We start from the raw sequence: 19,108 nt of genomic DNA on the forward strand, positions 1-19,108 counted from the left end.
TTCTAATGTTTTTCATATTCATTCCTCAAATCGATCAAAATCTGCCACGTTGTGATTTCAGTGATCCAAAAAGAGTTGAAAAGTGAAATAACTTCAGGGAAAGAGAATCCATGAGAGTCGTGGTCATGGTTTTTAAACTGCTATGGATGAGTTTCCATATGAAGCACATCACAGTCCTGTGAAAGGTTCATGTTCATCTTTTAGGGCTGTGAAGTGGAAGAAATGTCCATCTCCAGTTTTCCCAACCGAGAGCTTCTTGAAGCCCTCGGAGATCTTCAGACCTGCAGACATTTACAAGCAGAAAGAACAAGAAACAAGAACCAGAACAGTTTTCACCCTGTTGAACAATGAACAATGTCAAACCCTGTGCAACAACACTGGACCATCTGCACCTCAACGGCATCAGCAGCATTTACATGAGATGCATTTGCACCATTGTTCAGGTGGACTCATGTATTCATGTTGTTCCACTGTATTCATGTCTATTACTGTTTTATACTGTATGTTTATTTCTGTTTGTACATTGAGAAGTTACAATCAGAGGCCAATTCCTTGTATGTGTAAACATACCCGATTCTGATTCTTTAAATCCGTTTCTGGCACGGTTGCGCCCCCAGCTGGCGACGTTGATGAACTACAGTGTACGTTTTAGCGTGTGATGGAGATCAGTCAGTGATTGTCAGCAGCAGGGATTTATGAGGTCTTTTATTATGACTGATAGTTACAAGAGAACAACCCTGAATAAATGAGGTTGCACAGAGAAAGAAGAAGATTTATTACAACAGCCACATTTCTGCGTATTATTACCCGTTTATTATTGTTTTAGTATTTTATGCCTGCAAACATTTAGGAGTCAGTAGTAGAAACACAGACGGCCGACAAAGCAGGTTTCTTCTTTCATCAGTCGTCTCCTCCACAGATGGCCTTCACACACTCACCGTGGTCGCCCGACAGATCTGACTGGAAAACACAAACACGGAGTAAACATCTAAAAGCACATCCTACATTCAGCAGCACATTTAACAAAGTTACCGGCGTCAGCGGGATCATTGGAGTTTTTGCTGAACGAATGTAAAGAGGTGAGTCTCCGTTTTACGAGCAGTAATTTATGTATTTAGCCACGAACTCCTTCGAGTGCAGGTCAATATTCATCAGTACATTTGAAGCAGAGGCCGAAGTCATTCAGGTGTCTGAATGCTGACACAATCTGAGGACTCTCGAAGCTTGATAACTGTGCACAGATGCATCATAATAAAATGTTCAGGCTGTGTGGAGAGGGACCAGCATGCAGACAAAATGGTGCACACAGGATCAGACATCTTTGACCTCTGCAGTTGACAGGAAATGATGTGAAGCGTGTCGAACGTGTTTTTTGTTCTTGTGTTAAGGATCTTTTAAAAAGGATTCCTTTGCTGTCTGCGCACCGTTTTCAGTCTTTCAGAAGTCTGTAGTCGTGTTTGATGAGCTGGTGAACTGAGCTGTTTGGTCAGCAGAAGATCAGTCTGACCAACGTTAGAGATTGCAACTAAAAAAGGTTTAAAGCCGGCTTTTAAATTTAAAAAATGTGAGCATATCGCAGGTCGACTGGGAAACTGCTCCGACGCATCGGAGCATAAAAATAGAAGAACAGCTTTCTATCAACTCCTGCAGTCTGTAAAAGGTCTGAGAGACCGACTGGATCACAGCTGGAAGTTTGGTTCCAGACCAGGGAGAGCTTTGTACCCATTATAGATATTATTAGTGGATAAATAGAAAATATATACAAATATGTGGATTTTACAGAGATTTGAGGTGATTAAAGGGGTTAGTGAACACTATTTTATTCATCTGTTGAAAAGTTCAGAGTCCAGGACAACACGGGGAAGGATTGTTATTATTTGCTGACGGAGGGAAACACTTTTAACCCTCCTATTACGTTCAGATAAAACGTGTTCAGTTTGTGTTTGATGTCCCATTATTTTCTGTAAATAAGTCGATTTTAATGTGTTTTTACCATAACTGACTAGTCTGACTCTGAGCTGTGATATGTTGGTGTAAACCGGTCATTATTTCAGTCAACACTCTCCTCCCCTTCCCCTGTCGGTGTGACAACAACAACAACAACAACAACTTAAACACTGAAGATGGAAAGTTGTGACTGAAACTCTGAGTCCCTCCAGTTGACAGAAAGACGCTTGTACTTGTCTGAATGTCTGGAATTGAATAAAGAACTTATCAGAAATATTTCAAATGAAATGACTGTCTGCATAGTACAGCTGGTTGTCTTTTTATTGGTCTTCTGTAATACAACAGGATGGTCGTGTCTTTGTTTTTATATCTCTGATCAAGACTGGTGACACAGCCAACCCGACCAAAGACAGAAAATGAAAGACAAGATAGAGCTCAACAATTCCCACGAGTGTTGTTCAAGAAATCTATTTTGACAGGATGAATTGGTTTTTGGGCGCCTTTGAAAGAATGAATAAAATCACTCATCGAATGTTTTAGGTTTCTAAAGAAGACCTTTTTATATCTCCAGTCTCCCAGCAGGTTAGTGATTGTGTCTCTCTGTGTCTCTCAGGACTTCCACACTGTTGCATCATTCAAAAATATGTGTCTTTGCAGGCTGTTGTCGGTGTAGGTCAGTAAAATACTTCAGACTACCTCTAAAACCTGGGATGGTGAATTCACCAGGACAGGATGAACTTCAGGATGACAGTCCAGTGAAATCACATGTGATCTGCTATGACTTTATGTTGCAGTAAGATGTATTGACTGTACCGGCTGCATGAACTTGTTTCAGTCATACAGATGGAGAAATTACAATGGAATAACTCAAAATGTCAAAATAAATGGGAACAATCATGGGATCCCTTCTTACAATATCTGGACTCAATTTGACGGCATTTTCATCGATATAAAGACTTTTTTGTTCCATTTTGTTTCTCTGTTTTTCTTTCCTGCTCCTGCAAATCCTGTTTCAATGAGCTATGGTGGTCTGGAGATGCATTTAGGATGAACTTCTGAGGGGCTGGATTCCTCCCCTGGATGTGTGTGTTTCATTGTTGACTGTAATTTGTTTTCTTTTCTTGTGGTTGATCTGCTATTGGCACCAATAAAAAAAAAAAAAAAAAAAAAAATTTGTTCACAAAATTTCTGAAAGGACTTCTTAGCTTAAATGTAGTGGAATGAACCCAATACAATCTGGCTGCTGCAGTTCCTTCAAACATTATTTAGAATTATTATTATTATTCTGTAGAATTGGAAGCAAAAAGTGAGAAATAAAAAATACAAAATGTAATAAAACCGAGTTGCTCACCTCGATGGCGGAGTGCAGCGAGTACTCGTAGAGCTTCTTGAACTCGGCTCTGATGTCCAGCATGTCGATTTCAGACCGACTCACCATGATCCGGTTCAGAGTGGACTCGTCGGTGCCGCCGCCCTGAAGAGAGTGAACACACGCACATACATAACGGAGCAGTTACACAATTTTACACTAAAAAGTAATTAATGCACATTTTACAGAACTACAAACCGGTTCTGAAATAGTTGGGACGCTGTGTAAAATGTAAATAAAACAAAGAATGTGATGATTTGCAAATGACATAAACCCACATTTAATGGGAAATGGTTTTCACAAGTGTTCCTGAGCCCATGCAGTGATTTCCACTCCAGAATAGTGTGTTTTTAATGCAGTGCTGCCTGAGGGCCCGAAGATCACCACCATCCAATATTGGTTTCCAGCCTTGTCCCTTGTGTTCAGAGATTTCTCCAGATTCTCTGAATCTTTTAATGATATTATGAACCGTAGACGATGAAATCCACTAATTCTTTGTAGTTTTACGTTGAGGAACATTATTCTTAGATTGTTGAACTATTTTCCAACACAGTCTTTCAGAGTGGTGAACCTCTCCCCATCTTCACTGCTGAGAGACTCTGCCTCTCTGAAATCATCTTTTATACCCAATCATGTTACTGATCTGTTTCCAATTAACTTAATTATTTGTGATTTGTCAATCAGGTGTTTGCTTATTTTAGGTTTACACAACTTTTCCCTTCTTTTGTTGACCCTGTCCCAACATTTTTGAGACGTGTCGCTGCCATCAAATACAAAAAAGGGATATATTTTTCATAAAACGTCAACATTTCTCAGTTTCAACATTTGATATTTTGTCTTTGGTCTATTTTCCATTAAATATGGCTGTATGTGATTTGCAAATCGTCACGTTCTTTTCTTTAATTTACATTTTACACAGCATCCCAACTTTTTGGGAAAGTGTTGTATTTCTGATATTTGAGTGTAAAAACTATGACGTCATATCACCGACAAGTTCAGTATCTTTCAAAATAATGACATATCGTATTCATACAAGATGGACAACATTCACCAAGAATGTGATGTGCAAAGGAAAGTTGGGAAAACACGAAATATATTGTGGCTTGATGTGTAACATCGACAACCTCAGACAACAAAAAGCATCATTTCCTGTTCAGATGCAAGTATGCTGACAGTTTTGGATACTTTTGCTAAAACTGCACATTGTAATGATTATTGCGCAACACATCCTGTACATAGAGTTAGTATCCTGGTTGTGTTTTTTGGGACACAGCTGTTGTCTTTTATTTTGATGTGAATATTTGCATCTATATAATAATCTGCTACTGAAACATAGACGACGCCGTGATATTCACCTTCATGCTGCCGTGCAGGCGTTCTGCAAAGTAAGCCGGGACGCTCTTCACGCATTTCACTGGAGCAGGAACAAGTTGGGCAACACGGTTCAAACATTTTTACAGTCTTGTTTGTAGATTAAACTCAATACAGTCACGATCAACAGTTTAGAAACGTTCTACCAGAAAGTATATTTTCTACATGACCAAAAGTATGTGGACACTGAGTAAAGCCATGTAAAGCCATCGTTTCTGCTGCTCCAACAGCCTCCACTCCTCTGAGAAGACTTTTCACAGGATTATGTCCACATACTTTTGCCATACGATGTGAGACATTAAACGTTCCGGACACTTTCAACCACATTTCCTCACCGATGGCCACCAGCAGCTCTTCCAGCTCTCCGGACATCTCTCCCTCGATGCTCTGCTGCAGCGTCTTTCCACTCATGTTCTTGTACTCAACAAGAGCTACATATAAAAAAGGGAAAAGTTTCACTTTACATTCTTTACCATTATCTCAGTAAAACACCTTTATTGTAGTACACAAGAAAGAAAGTGTGACATACTTTGTCTGAGTTGAGGAATGCTTCTATGGCAGAGGATGTGGATGAACTCAGATTCATCGGTGCCCCACTTCTTCTCTCCGGCGTTGTAGAGAGTCTGAGAGGAAAAACGGAAAAGGTTGAAACTACACATGATAAAAGAGACGCTGACGGTATGTGTAGTTTAAACATGCATCGTACTCCACCTTGGCGTCTTCTCTCGCCTTCTCCGTGTTCACCGTGGTGCTCTCATCCCTCTGACCCTGAAAACAAGGACAACGCTTTACTCAGTTGGAAGTCACACTTCACCATGTTTGGTTTTTACGATGTTCACCTCGGCCAGGAGGAGCAGCGCCTTGGAAAACTCTCCTGAAACTTCCTTCTTCAGGTCAAAGGTCAACTGCTTGTCTGTTTCTGTGGAGGTAAACATCAAAAATATGACATCAGAAAAAGTTCTCACAAAAACAAGTAATCCATAAAATCTATGTCCAAAGTTATTGGATGGATTAGCATGAATAAAAAAGACAAAATACAATGTCCTACAAAGACATATCAGTTTAATCATAACTCACAAACAACTTCAAATAAAGTCTTTTCACTGCCGTTTTCATTATTTACCTTTTAAATAGACGTCAGAGAGAGCCTTGATTTGTTGGTTCGACCTGGAGGCGAAAATTTCAATCAGAGTGCTGTCTTCTGTTCCGAATCCCTGAAACACACAGTTACTTTACCACACAGTTACTTTACAGAGTTACTTTACCACACAGTTACTTTACAGAGTTACTTTACCACAAAGTTACTTTACAGAGTTACTTTACCACACAGTTACTTTACAGAGTTACTTTACCACACAGTTACTTTACCACAGAGTATTCATACATTACATACATCCACTTACACTTAGAGGTACTTGTACTCCACTTGAGTATTTGACTTTCATGCCATTTTATGCTTCCACTATATTTCAGGGGGATGTATTGTACTTTCATTTGACACGTTTAGTTACTTTAGAAAATAATAATGCTTTCTGGACAAAAAACATGAATTAATATACAACACTTTGTTGTAAAATAAACAACTGAATGAACAACAATTTTGAACAACAAAATGGAAATACATTACCAAGCAAAAATTAATGAGATGCATTTTGGTAATTCACACCCAAAATTTCATGACTGCAGCTTCTCAAATGTGAAGCTCTTTAGAATTTCCTTTTTTTTTATTTTCATAGTTTTAGTTAATCGTTTAAAAGTTATGAAAAACATTCCCTGTGAAGGTGCCACTTTGGTTTGTTAAATTTGAGGGAAACGTCATCAGTTCCTCAGAGCTCAAACATTAGATCAATAAAATGATCAGCAAATTGATTCGTTATGAAAATCATCACGAGTTGCAGTATGTTACAAAATAATAAAAAAAATCAAACATGAATGCATCATCAGTAATGGGAAGTTATAGAACAGTTTAACTGCGACAGGGAATCTTTTTCACCATCCAAACTGAAATGAGCAACAAAACAAAACATTAAAAGTTGTCTGAATGTAAATCAATGTGACTCATTAAGCATATTCTGCCATGAGAAAGATAATCATATTTATACATTGTATTATATTGTCTCTTATCAATGATTTTTCACCAGGGGACAAAAACCTCTAATAAATACATTAAAATCAACTTAATCTGTCTGAACTCTTTAATCAGCAGGACTCAGGCCGCTGATGGACCGGCCCTCTGTCCAGGTGTACCACACCTTTCACCTCATGTCAGCTGGGATCGGCTGCAGACCCCCCCCCCCCCCGAGTCTATGTAGGATGTAGCTGCTATAGAAACTGGACAACATTTACACCAACGCTGTACTCTGGTCAGCTGAGGAACAACTTCCATGCACATTTTATTTCAATCCAAAAGATTTAAATTTTTTTTAAAAATTAAAAAGATTTTTCCATTTCATATTTGTCAACATTTATTTATGAAGTTCTCTAGAAAATCCATGAGAGAACGTACCTTCATGGCTCGCATCACTTCATGGCAGTCGTACACGGCAGGAGGAGTGACGAGCGCCATCAGCAGGTCCTCAAAGTCACCGAGAGTGTCCCCTTCAAGGTCCTCCAGTAAACTCTGAGACAGACAAACAGAAGCAGTCAGATTCCTGCAGCGCACAACCACACCCATGCAAATACACACAGACACACAACTGCAAATACACAGAGACACACAAATACACACACAAATACACACAGACACACAAATACACACACCTGCAAATACACACACCTGCAGACAACATCAGACTCACAAACAGAGGAAACACAGACCGGGAGAATCATCCGACACGTTAAAGCTGCAAATCTATTAAGGTTTCAATATAGAGTTATAAGGGCGCCATAGAAAAGAATAAATATCCAAAAGAAATGTGGAAAAAATATAGAAGAAGAAATAAAAGAATGTAGAAGTCAATAAATATGAAAATATAGAGAGAAAAATACAAAAAAATAAATGTGGAATTATGAATACAAATAAGAAAATATAAAAGAATAGTAAGTATTTTCATTTATTTGCATATTTATCTTTCTTTTTATTGATATCATTTCAAAAATAATAATTTCTTCATTGCAAATGAATCAAAACATTTTTCTGTTAAGTTTTTATTCATATATTTTAATATAATATAAATTATTTATTTATATCCCTTTATCTATTTAATTTTAGTATTTCTTTGTTGCCTTTGCTGTTACCAGTTAAATAATTCATTGATACAGGAATAATAATTAATTAATTAATTGTATGCCTTAAAGACAACATTTTTTACAACTTTCCTCTATTTATAATATATTTAATTATTTTCCATTATTATCTAATAACATTAGCAGAGTCACATTATAGTCGGGGTGTGAGTGCAGATTTCATTTGAAGAATGTTTGTTGCTGTTTGAATTTCCAAACGATGTGTTCGAGGACTAGTTTGTTCTTAACAACACAGGAGAAGAAGAATTTAACTTCATGTAAAACATATTCAGATTCACTCAGAAATACATCACAAAAAACTAAACAAAACCTGAACCGTCGCTATCGCTGACAAACAGCTGGTTTCAATGGTAAAGAACAGCTGCTGTCACAAAGAGGAAAAACTAGTTCATAATGTGCAGTTTGCTGATAATGTTGTTGAGCATCGTTAGAAAAGTGAAGTGAGTGTTTCACGCTCAGGTTTTAAAGCTTTCATTCTTATTTTATCCAAAACATGAACGTGGAAAAGTAAAGAAGGTCTTCCTTCATGTCCTGATGTCATGATGCAGGTGTTTATAATGAACACGCATTATAATTCTGGATAAAAGTGGTATCTCACTTCGTCAGTAGCTTCATGGTAGGCTGTACAGATGAGCTGCCGCTGAGCGCTGCTTCTCTGCGTCAAAATGTTGATCAGGATCTTTTCATTCGTGCCTGAAAACGAAAACAAAGAAGGTACATTGATGAGAAAAGTTCGTCACGCTGAAGCCTCGAGGTTCGGTTTAACTGACAGAAATACGTTCTACTGTATCAGATCAGAACTGCATCCCTTCTGTCAACTGATGTTTACAATAAGAACATAATTTAATATGTTTAAATCTGTAATTTAAAATCACTACAAACCCCCGAATCACAACGACTATCAACACCAGAGAGCTGTTGGTTAGCTTCAGGTTTCCTTGACTGCAGGACGCAGACCGGAGCGGAGCTCAATGTTGGCAGAGCGAGCAGCAACCAGCAGTGATGTCATCAACCAGCAGTGATGTCGTCAACCAGCAGTGATGTCATCGTTGGTTTGTGAACGTTATGAAGCCTCCAGTTCAGATTCTGTCCGTCCCAATCTTGCTAGTTCGGAGCAGGAAGTGACCATATTTGGACAAGCTGGGGGAGGAGCCAGAGGTGGATCTGACCGATCTGATCGGAAACCTGACGATACTACGTCCCGCCCACCGATAGCTGTAACCTGACTGCACCGCAGGCCTGTCAATCAAACAGACACGCCCCCAAAAACAGGTCTTCTTGAATCTTCTTTTCTAATGAATGAGGGATTATTTTCAGATGGACCTCCAGAAAACTAAGAAGAAGGAGTGACTTTAGCTAACAACACCGAGATAACTGATGGACACATTTTATTCACTTTGGATTTGATGAGAGAAGTTGAATGGGAGTCTATGGAGCCGGAGGCTTTTTGGAGCCGACCTCTAGTGGCACTCGCTGGTATTGCACTTCTACATTGGCCTCATTTTGTGGGGCTAAAAGCTCCATCCACTTATATATATACACACAGAGCAAATGTTTGACTCCGCCCACATTGGGCATCACCCTCATTTACACTTCCAGTTCACAATGTGGTTGGAAAATGCTAAATTTCAAGCTTTATGTAAGTCTTAACTACGATCAGAGCTAATGGAGCCTTTTATGTACCTTTTATTGTTGACATGGAAACACTTGACATGAACCACTCTGTAATTTGATCTAAAATGTACATTAGGTATGAACTCAGTTCAGAGTTACATAACAGGAAACGGTTTAAGTTCAGCATTTCAATGGCATGTTGAGCTGGAAACAGAGTGCAAGGCACTGTTCAAAGTGTGAGTGTGTATTTGTACTGCGAGTGTGTGTATTTGTACTGCGAGTGTGTATTCGTACTGCGACTGTGTGCATTCGTACTGCGAGTGTGTGTGCATTCGTACTGCGAGTGTGTATTCGTACTGCGAGTGTGTGTGCATTCGTACTGTGACTGTGTATTCGTACTGCGAGTGTGTGTATTCGTACTGTGACTGTGTGTATTTGTACTGTGACTGTGTGTATTCGTACCGAGCCCTTTAATGGCTTCCTTCAGAGCTGCAGCATCTTCTCCTGCATCAAAGTTGTCGCTGGGTTTGATGGTTCCTCTCTCTCCAGTCTGAAGGACACGGGAACATTCACCTGTCACTCACTTTCCTTTGTCGTGTGTAACAGAGAACATCAGTAAAGCCTGAAATGAGGCTGCAGTGTTAGTCGGCCCTACGTTTGCTGAGGAAGAGGAGGGAGAGTTGACGAGGCTGTCCAGGTCATCCTGCAGGATCGTTGAGTTTCAAACGTGAGATCAGTCAAAGAATGATCAAACCAATAAAAACACCAGAATTCACTTACCCATAAAGACGCCATGGTGACCGCAGATAGTTTCTAGGTAAAAAATTAAATAAAAATACATTCGTATTCAGTCAACTTCACACCAAACTGCATTTATAAAATGTCTCTAGAAAACAGAGTTTAGCACAACATTTAAATGCTTTTATTTATTTATTAGGAACAATACTGAACATAAATGTTGAAATTGTTTGTAGCAGTCATGCTGTGTTTTGCTTTCCTATGCAAAGTTGACCAAATATGTGTGTCTCTGTGTCTCTGTGTCCCTGGATATTTGGATATTTCAGGGCTGCAATTTAAAAACTGAAATCTTAACTGTCATACACATTTTAAAGCAGGACTCTTTTTTTCCCCCAAATGCTTCAATTAATCTCAGAGCTTGATTAACTTGAGCACAAGTCCAGTAATAATTGCTGCACTAGAACGTTATTTTCTTCCTTTTAAATTGGATGTGTGATATTTAAAATGTCCAACTTTTGCAGCTCAGGATTAACAACTTGTGTCTTGATGAATGTAAAGCAAATAAAGCAAATGCAGCCAGCTGGTTTCACATCACCGTTAAAACACTGCAGTTGAACTGAATACGATCACAAACTCTGATATGTGACATCATTCATTTAATATTAAGATCAAATCGATGCCACAGGAGACAAATTAAATCCACTGAGAAAAAGGTAACAACAGATCTACAGGAAACCGATGGAAGCTCGTGAAGTTATATAAAACAGGAAATACAAAAATGAAATATGATGAACTTGCTGCCACGTTGGAGGACGTGAATAAAAACAGGTTTTGCTCAGTTCGTGATGATTCAGGAGGAACGTATTCATAAACCTTTCAGCTTCAAACCTTCTGACGCTGAAACTCTTCATCATTTAACAAGAACGCGTTCAGACTTCGACATGTTTCAATGAAAGACAAAAACCAAAAGAGAAAAGCTCACCTGAGTTTTAGTCTGAACAAACTGTGTCCTGCCACACCTTCAGTCCGTCAGCGAAGTGGAAATCTACCTGAGTCAGTTGGCCACGCCCACTCTTATAGTCGAGTGACGCCTTCACGGACGGCTCGGACATTTTGGTTACCCTCCACTGAAAATAATTAAATCACGTTTGATATGTAACATATTCAAATGTCAGACCTCTCCTGCAGACTTTTTTCTCCTCTTCTTTCAGGTTTGAATGTTGTTTTTTTTCATCTGTAATTTTCTTGTCTTCACTTTTTCTGTTTAATAAAATGTTCCTAACTATTAAAGCTGTTTGTAAACTTGTGTAAATTTTACTTGACAGGCAACTTCCCAAAATAAAATTCACCGTTTGATAGGTTATTTAGTGAAAGATAAACGTCTCTAATACTATAATGGATATAAATAATGTTTCCCTTTTAATTTCCATCAAAAAAAGGCCTCATCACAGAAGACTTTTCTAAAAACTTGAAAGTGTGTAAAGCTTTGGGGGACAGAATAAAACCTGGACAGTAACAACCGGACATGTTGTTCGGTTTCAGATTTTTTTTATTACTAAAAAAGGCACCAAATACAGGCATCATATTGATAGTGTTGTTGTTTTTTTTCAAAAAATGATAGCACCAAAAACATGTTATTCCCCACCACTGCCCATTCCCGTGTTGTTCGATAGGCACACAGTTAAAGGAGGACAGGAAGTGGAATCAGATGTCAACATCTCACATGACAACAGAGATTTTTTTTTCTCTCTCTCTGCAGTGCTCTCTAACCAGTGTCATACACTTACAAAATAAAATAAAAACAACAGTAGCATCATGGGTACATCAGTAGCTGAGTTATAACATAATACAAAATAAGAGGGTAACATGATAATACGTAAATGAATACAAAATATTTGAGTGAGATCTGAGTGGAGGATAATAAAAGATAAAACCAGGTGGACATGTTTGGGTTTGTGTCTTTGGGCAGAACGAAGGCAGGTCGACACACCTCGTACAAAACAAACAGGCTTTGATAAAGTGATTATTCTCATTACAACAGCAGTAAGGCTAAAAGCAGTCGGTCACGTGGACGGGATCGAAACGACATCTCGTTTATTACAGTCACGTGGAAATTCACCCTTTCAATCAAAAAAAATAATAATTAAAAAAACGTGTTGAAATTCGTGAGTAAAAATACTGCATGGCACTTAATAATATTGGCAGCTGTCAGTCAAGTATGAACCACAAGAACAACAAAATAAATTGTGTTTGATCTGTTTGTTCAACACGACAGTCTGTTATGTAAGGCTGAAATACATGTTTCTTTTTAAAAATGCAAACAAAGTTCCTGCACAGGAGAGAAGGAGTAACCAAAGATAAGGCATAATTGCACTTGAAAATGTCTCATTCATTTTTGTTATTTTATTTACAGCTTCGGGCGACAGCAGCACACCGTTGGTGCTTTAATACTTTCACAGCAGTCAGAAGCAGCCGATGCAGAAGTCGCTCCAAAGGAACAACTTAAACTATGTTTTGTTTAGTCAGATTGTATTATATTCACGTTGTGTGTGGAATCAGAGAGTGAGATCTGAAAGGAGGACGTCTACACCGGCTCCACAGTGGTGACGTTAGTCAGCAGTGAAACGACTCGATGCAGCAGAGGAACAATCAGCGGTGTCCGAGCTACCGGTCACCATGTGGTGATAAAAAAAAGAAGATAAACGTTGAGTTGAGTCGTGAAGTGAGCAGCGTGAGATGGAGGATGGACGCAGCTGAGTGGGGGTGGGGGTGGAGGGTGGAGGGTGGGGTGGAGGGTGGAGGGTGGAGGGAGGAGGGGTGGAGGATGGGGCGGAGGGAGGAGGGGTGGAGGGTGGGGTGGAGTGGAGGGTGGAGGGTGGGGGTGGGGTTCCTGAGGTAGCCCGGTTGCCTGCACGTCACACTCTTCCCTTTTTTTTAAAGTGGTATAAAAATACATTAACAAACATCTCGTTCCATTAAGTACAAACTTTCTTTTAGAAAATACCTTTTTTTTAATTTCACTCTTTCCTCTTCCTCCTCGTCTTCGTCGTCGGTGTTTCAGACCTCGGTGCCGTCGCTGAGGTTGTTGTGCAGTTTGACCTCCAGGTTGACCTGTTTGACCTTGGCCTTGCCGTTGGGCTCCTGGTTGCGGTTCAGGAGGTTGATGTTCCTCACCGTGCAGTGTTTGCTGCTGAAGTTCTTCTCCACACACTTGTCCATGCACACCTCCACCTTGGTGTTGAGCGGATACTCCTCCAACATCTTCTCACATTTCTTGCTCTTCTTCTTCGCCGACCGTCGGCAGCGGCGGAGCAGGAAGCAGGAAGCGAGCAGGACCAGGACCAGCAGGGTGACGGCGGCCACGCCCCCGCCCACCGAGCTGCCCACGTGGGCGTTGAAGGTTGGGGAGGGGCCGGACTCCAGGCGGAGCGACTTCATGTTGGTGCCGTTCTTCACCTGGTCGCCCTCGTTGTCGTAGATGAGCGACTCGTCGAGCGTCAGCCGGCCGCCGCGGTCCACCAGGTCGCGTTTGGAGCGGCTCAGCGGATACGTGACGGAGCGCTGGATACGAGGGCTGGACCGAGACTCCGGGCTGATCACGTAAATGACCTGCAGGTACCACTGGTGCCCCGCCTCCACCTGTCAATCAACAGGAAGAGACACGGAGGGAGTTAGATGGAGTTTCAGAGGAACATTTAAGTAATATTACACGACAGAGTTCTTTAACGTCTTTATTAGGATGACAGTGATGCAGTCGGGAGCAAAGTGCCGTGTAACATCATACAACAAGTTACCAACGAAATAAAATATGTCATCTACATGTTTTCATATTCTGGAGCAATTCACTCTCAAGATGTACAACTTTTTGTTCGTGCGATCTCCGTTTCCAGGGTAACACGAGATATGACAAGGAACTAGAAAACAATCAGTCATCTCAGCAGACTCTTATGTAACGTATGTAATGTTTACTACTCCAGGAAGTAGTCCGACCCTTAGCAACCACCTAGCAACAGAGGATTTCTAGTCTCCAACTGAATAAATACAGAAAAATAGAAACACTAAACTGATCAGCTAGTTCAGTCTGGTTGGAACAAAGATATCTGATGAACAAAGATATCTGATGAACAAAGATATCTGATGAACTAAGATATCTGATGAACAAAGATGTCTGATGAACAAAGATATCTGATGAACAAAGATATCTGACGAACAAAGATATCTGACAAACAAAGATATCTGACAAACAAAGATATCTGATGAACCAAGATATCTGATGACCAAAGATATCTGATGAACAAAGATATCTGACGAACAAAGATATCTGACGAACAAAGATATCTGATGAACAAAGATATCTGATGAAAAAAGATATCTGATGAAAAAAGATATCTGATGAACAAAGATATCTGATGAACAAAGGTATCTGATGAACAAAGATATCTGATGAACAGAGATATCTGATGAACAAAGATATCTGATGAACAAAGATATCTGATGAATACAGATATCTGATGAACAAAGATATCTGATGAACAAAGATATCTGGTGAACAAAGATATCTGATGAATAAAGATATCTGATGAACAAAGATATCTGATGAACAAAGATATCTGATGAACAAAGATATCCATGTTCTCATGTGTTTTTAACATTTTAGCTCCGTGTCATGTGTTCAAACCAAACCGGTCCAGCTAGCCTCCGCTAGGATTGTAAGTGCGTGACTATCCGTGGTGTTACGGTACGGGTGCTCGGAGCGACCAAAAAGGACCAAAAGAGACCCGACTTCACCAAATGGGTCATTTAATAGAACTAGAACAAGTAGAAACTACATTATATTACATGTTATATAATATTATATTCTAATTCTATTTTCCCATTGAGGAGGTGGAGGGATATTTCTCGTGATGAGCAGGAAGTGATGTCATGATGATTTGTTCCAAATGTTCAGTTGACCAATCAGATCTCTGGGGGCGGAGCTACTGGTTGGATAATCAATATTCCTGAAGAATGAAATCAGGTCTAATCAGCTCATCAGCACAGGTAACACTTCAGGATTATGGTCTACTTTAGGATCAAAACTGTACATGAGAAATTCAGCAACTAAATATATAAAGTAACATCCATCAAAACATGTCAGAGGTTGAGGAAGATGGATTATTCTTCATCACAACACTGTCAGACATCATGCAGATGTGTTTCCTGTGACTCCACCCACCTTGTAGAGAGCATCCACCTTCATGGTGAAGCCGTCCACACCCGGCATGGCCGTCATGGTCTGCAGCTCCGGGATGTCGGAGGCAAAATGAGCCTCAAAAGGAACATCGTGGAAAAAGTTGTCGCACACGTCCGGCTGTTTCCGATCCTGCAGAGGAAACATGGAAACCATCAGAGCTCGGAGCAGTGCAGCTCAACACCAGCTGTCTGCTCGCTTTCCTCTCAGCCGAGCTGGAAACACTCATCTCAGACGTCGCTGTATATTTACATATTTTAACAAAAGGGTTTACAGGGTTAGAAATGAAAAATGACAGGCCACTAGTTTGGTTCTGGAGAACACTGTCGTCTTGTACACATTCTGTTGTAACAGGAAAAACAGATGATGGTTTGTAAATGAAAACATTTACATGGTGAAGAATGTCAGTGATTTAAATAACCCACAGCCTTTGAATAACTCCCCTCCCAGGGACAGGTGGGAACGGTCAGACCGGCTCTGGCAGGTACAAAAAGGAAGTTATGTGTTGTTTGGTTTGTACGGGGGGATGACAGCCTGCTGTGTGCAGGAAGAACAAGTCATCTGAGGTCATCTGAGGTCATCTGAGGCCATCAGAGGTCATCAGAGGCCACCAGACGCAATACATCAAAAGAAAGCTTAAAGTGCTTCAGGGTTTGACATGTGGAAAAGGTCAATTTAGTTTTATGCATTCATTATTTTCAACCACAGCAAAATGTTATACTGGAATAAAGACAAAATCAGAAACACTATTATGGGAGGTCAATGTCAGGATTGACTTGGGTTCTGTCTTCGGTGTGTCTTAGCGAACCTTAATGAAAACAGTTTCCAGGGTTCATTTGTGCTGTTTTATCTTTACTGGAACTAACTGAACACCGACTGCATCCTGAACACCAGCAAGTCTTCAAACATAAATGACAACAAAGTAAAACTGATCAGAATGAGAAAAATATTCATTCCTTTTCCGGTAATGAGTTTCACCCTCAGTTTGGTAGTAAAATGATGCCTTTTGAACACATCAGCTCAAACATGCACCACAGGTCAGAAAACAGAAGTAAAATCAGAGAATTAGTTCCTGATATAAATGTACCAGCAGCAGGAAGCGATGTTTGAGGTGCTTGTTGGGTTGGATGCAGCCGTACTGCGGCCCCTCGTTGTACAGAGTCCCCGTGGGGTCGAAGAAGGGAACGTAGCCGTCCCTGCCGGTGCACAGGTACACCTTCTCCAGCTGCAGCTTGTAGGCTGCGTTCAGGTTCTGCTCAGGGTTCCACAGCACCCTGCCATACATAGTCTGACCTGCAGGCGGCAGCACAGGGACACGTTGAGTTTTCTGCAGCATCAAACATCAAACCTTCTTTATCTGTCACTGAATTTATTTTCCACAAACATGATTCATTTAATTTGTCTGTATATGACTGAAAAGCATTATTCGTGTCCAGAAATTCATTTTGATCAAATACATCTCTAGCTCCACCAACATTTTAGACAACAAACAGGTCAGTTTGTTTAAATTTATAAGATAAAATGACATGGAACATTTCTGAGCATCTGTTCTACGAAGGTTATCTATGTTTGTGTGGAGCCCCCCCGTCGTACCCATGGAGAACGCTCCCTTGTAGTCCATCTCCGCCATGGAAACGTCAGCGGTGGCCGGGTCCATCATGAACACCTTCTCGTTGTTGCACAGCTGGAACTCCGTGTTGAGGGAGTAAACCACTGGAACGGGTCTGTTGGTCTGCTGGAAGGCGATCGGCACCAGAAACCTGCCGGACGACAACAGGACAGATTAAAGACGGATTAAACTGGAGCTGGACTTTAATCCTAAAACAGGTCTTTCGGAGAGACTGTGTGCTGTAAGTCTCTACAGTCGTACTTCTCCGGAGCGTGAGCCGTGCAGGACAGCGGTTTGTCTCCGGGGTCGATCCAAGGCTGAGTGGGCTGGACGGTGCAGGGGATCAGGAACACGGTGTACTCTCCAGAATAGTCCTTCCTGTTGGACAGTACAACACAACATGACTATTACCAAGAAACGCTGTTGAAACCAGGGGTTGAAATCTGAAGGAGCAGATGGAAACCTTCTGGAAGGAACTTTGACTGGATTCAGCCATTCAAATGGCTCCTTAGTATCGCAAACATTATGAAAGCAGCTCTGCAGTTCATCTTCCAGCTTCCAAAGTGTTCGTAGGTTCCAGGTCTGAAAAGATGCAGAAGTGTCTTCAGCTGCAATACCAGCGAGTGCCACTAGAGGTCGGCTCCAAAAAGCCTCCGGCTCCATAGACTCCCATTCAACTTCTCTCATCAAATCCAAAGTGAATAAAATGTGTCCATCAGTTATCTCGGTGTTGTTAGCTAAAGTCACTCCTTCTTATTAGTTTTCTGGAGGTCCATCTGAAAATAATCCCTCATTCATTAGAAAAGAAGATTCAAGAAGACCTGGTTTTGGGGGCGTGTCTGTTTGATTGACAGGCCTGTGGTGCAGTCAGGTTACAGCTATCGGTGGGCGGGACGTAGTATCGTCAGGTTTCCTCCCCCAGCTCATCCAAATATGGTCACTTCCTGCTCCAAACCTCTCCGAACTAGCAAGATGGTGACGGACAGAATCTGAACTGGAGGATTCATAACGTTCACAAACCAACGGGGGACGTCACCGCTGGTTGCCACTTGGTTATACTTATTTACCTTCCTGTAAATGTCACTCCTGAGCAAAGCGTCAACATCTAAATAAAACCCTGAATGTGACCACTGAGGAGCGTTTCTCCCTGCTCTCCATGGTTGTAACTGAAGGATGAACGTGACCTGCTGACCTGCTGTAGGAGCTGGTGGCCCTCCACAGCTGGTACGGGGAGTCGAAGGTCTGAGCGCTCCACAGCAGCTGCATGTCGAACTCGATGCCTCCGAGGTGGTCCGGGGCCATCAGGTGGGACTTGTGTCCCGGCAGAGTGTGGTGTTCAACGACAAACTGACCTACAGGAAGAATCACACAGAGGAAAGTGTTTTTAATACGTGGAAGTGATGGTGAGAAGATCAGAGAACGACTCCTCTGGTGGTCCATCAGTACATCAACTCAACTGTAATCTGTTGTGTTAATACCACTGAGGAGGACCGGCGTTGGGAAGGTTACTTTTAAAATCCTGCTATCATGTAACTGTATTTATATGTAAATGTGCATTTTGATTACTTTTCCAACAAATGCTTTAAACCAGGTTTTAAAGCTGAGAAGTCCAAAAAAATAAATGTAAAATAGTCAGTTTAAATTTCCCAACAGAAGTCAGCACGGATTACTGTCAAACTGTTATTAACACTATTTTAAAATAACTTTAATTCAGGTTGAAAAGTTTTTGATTTTAAAGCTCAACAACCAAAACAAATCACAAAGATGTCAAACACAACTGACTGCAGTGAAGAAAACATTTTCCCACAACCTCAAACCGGGTCGAAGTTCAGGTCGACTCCCTGCTGAGTGATGATCGAACCATCGTCAGAGCTTTCTTCCTGTTAAAGGAGAGTTTTCCTTCCCTCTGTCGGAGGTTTCTTCCTGTTAAAGGAGAGTTTTCCTTCCCTCTGTCGGAGGTTTCTTCCTGTTAAAGCGGAGTTTT

The 19,108-nt window shown here is 40.8% G+C and overlaps 2 protein-coding genes across 3 annotated transcripts in view; both read right to left on the bottom strand.

Moving 5' to 3' along the window:
• Positions 1–280: 280 nt before the first annotated feature.
• anxa3a (annexin A3a) lies at positions 281–11,323 on the bottom strand. Of its 2 annotated transcripts, none has more exons than XM_069722631.1 (14): positions 11,268–11,323; positions 10,328–10,360; positions 10,203–10,250; positions 10,010–10,097; positions 8,532–8,626; positions 7,194–7,307; positions 5,811–5,901; positions 5,527–5,606; positions 5,399–5,455; positions 5,217–5,310; positions 5,023–5,118; positions 4,672–4,730; positions 3,299–3,421; positions 281–956 (listed from the first exon to the last, which is right to left on the bottom strand). In XM_069722631.1, exons 2-14 carry the CDS (start codon positions 10,340–10,342, stop codon positions 927–929), a joined length of 990 nt encoding a protein of 329 aa, XP_069578732.1. In that variant the 5' UTR covers positions 10,343–10,360; positions 11,268–11,323; the 3' UTR covers positions 281–926. The 2 variants fall into 2 exon arrangements, with proteins under 2 accessions (XP_069578732.1, XP_069578733.1); XM_069722632.1 differs by having other exon boundaries at positions 287–960; positions 11,268–11,277.
• Positions 11,324–11,822: 499 nt separating this feature from the next.
• Positions 11,823–19,108, bottom strand: part of fras1 (Fraser extracellular matrix complex subunit 1) — a 265,766-nt gene continuing 258,480 nt past the window's right edge. The window contains exons 68-73 of the mRNA XM_069722629.1: positions 18,317–18,476; positions 17,386–17,502; positions 17,109–17,275; positions 16,603–16,808; positions 15,501–15,647; positions 11,823–13,924 (exon numbers count right to left, since the gene is read on the bottom strand). Coding sequence (XP_069578730.1) covers positions 13,343–13,924; positions 15,501–15,647; positions 16,603–16,808; positions 17,109–17,275; positions 17,386–17,502; positions 18,317–18,476 — 1,379 coding nt within the window. The 3' untranslated portion in view covers positions 11,823–13,342. The remainder of the gene's footprint in view (positions 13,925–15,500; positions 15,648–16,602; positions 16,809–17,108; positions 17,276–17,385; positions 17,503–18,316; positions 18,477–19,108) is intronic.

The sequence above is a fragment of the Brachyistius frenatus genome, unplaced genomic scaffold (genome assembly GCF_029030835.1).
Source record: "Brachyistius frenatus isolate BFR_SWC_R1_liver_20210118 unplaced genomic scaffold, ASM2903083v1 Contig_298, whole genome shotgun sequence".
In the NCBI taxonomy this organism is placed as follows: domain Eukaryota; kingdom Metazoa; phylum Chordata; class Actinopteri; family Embiotocidae; genus Brachyistius; species Brachyistius frenatus.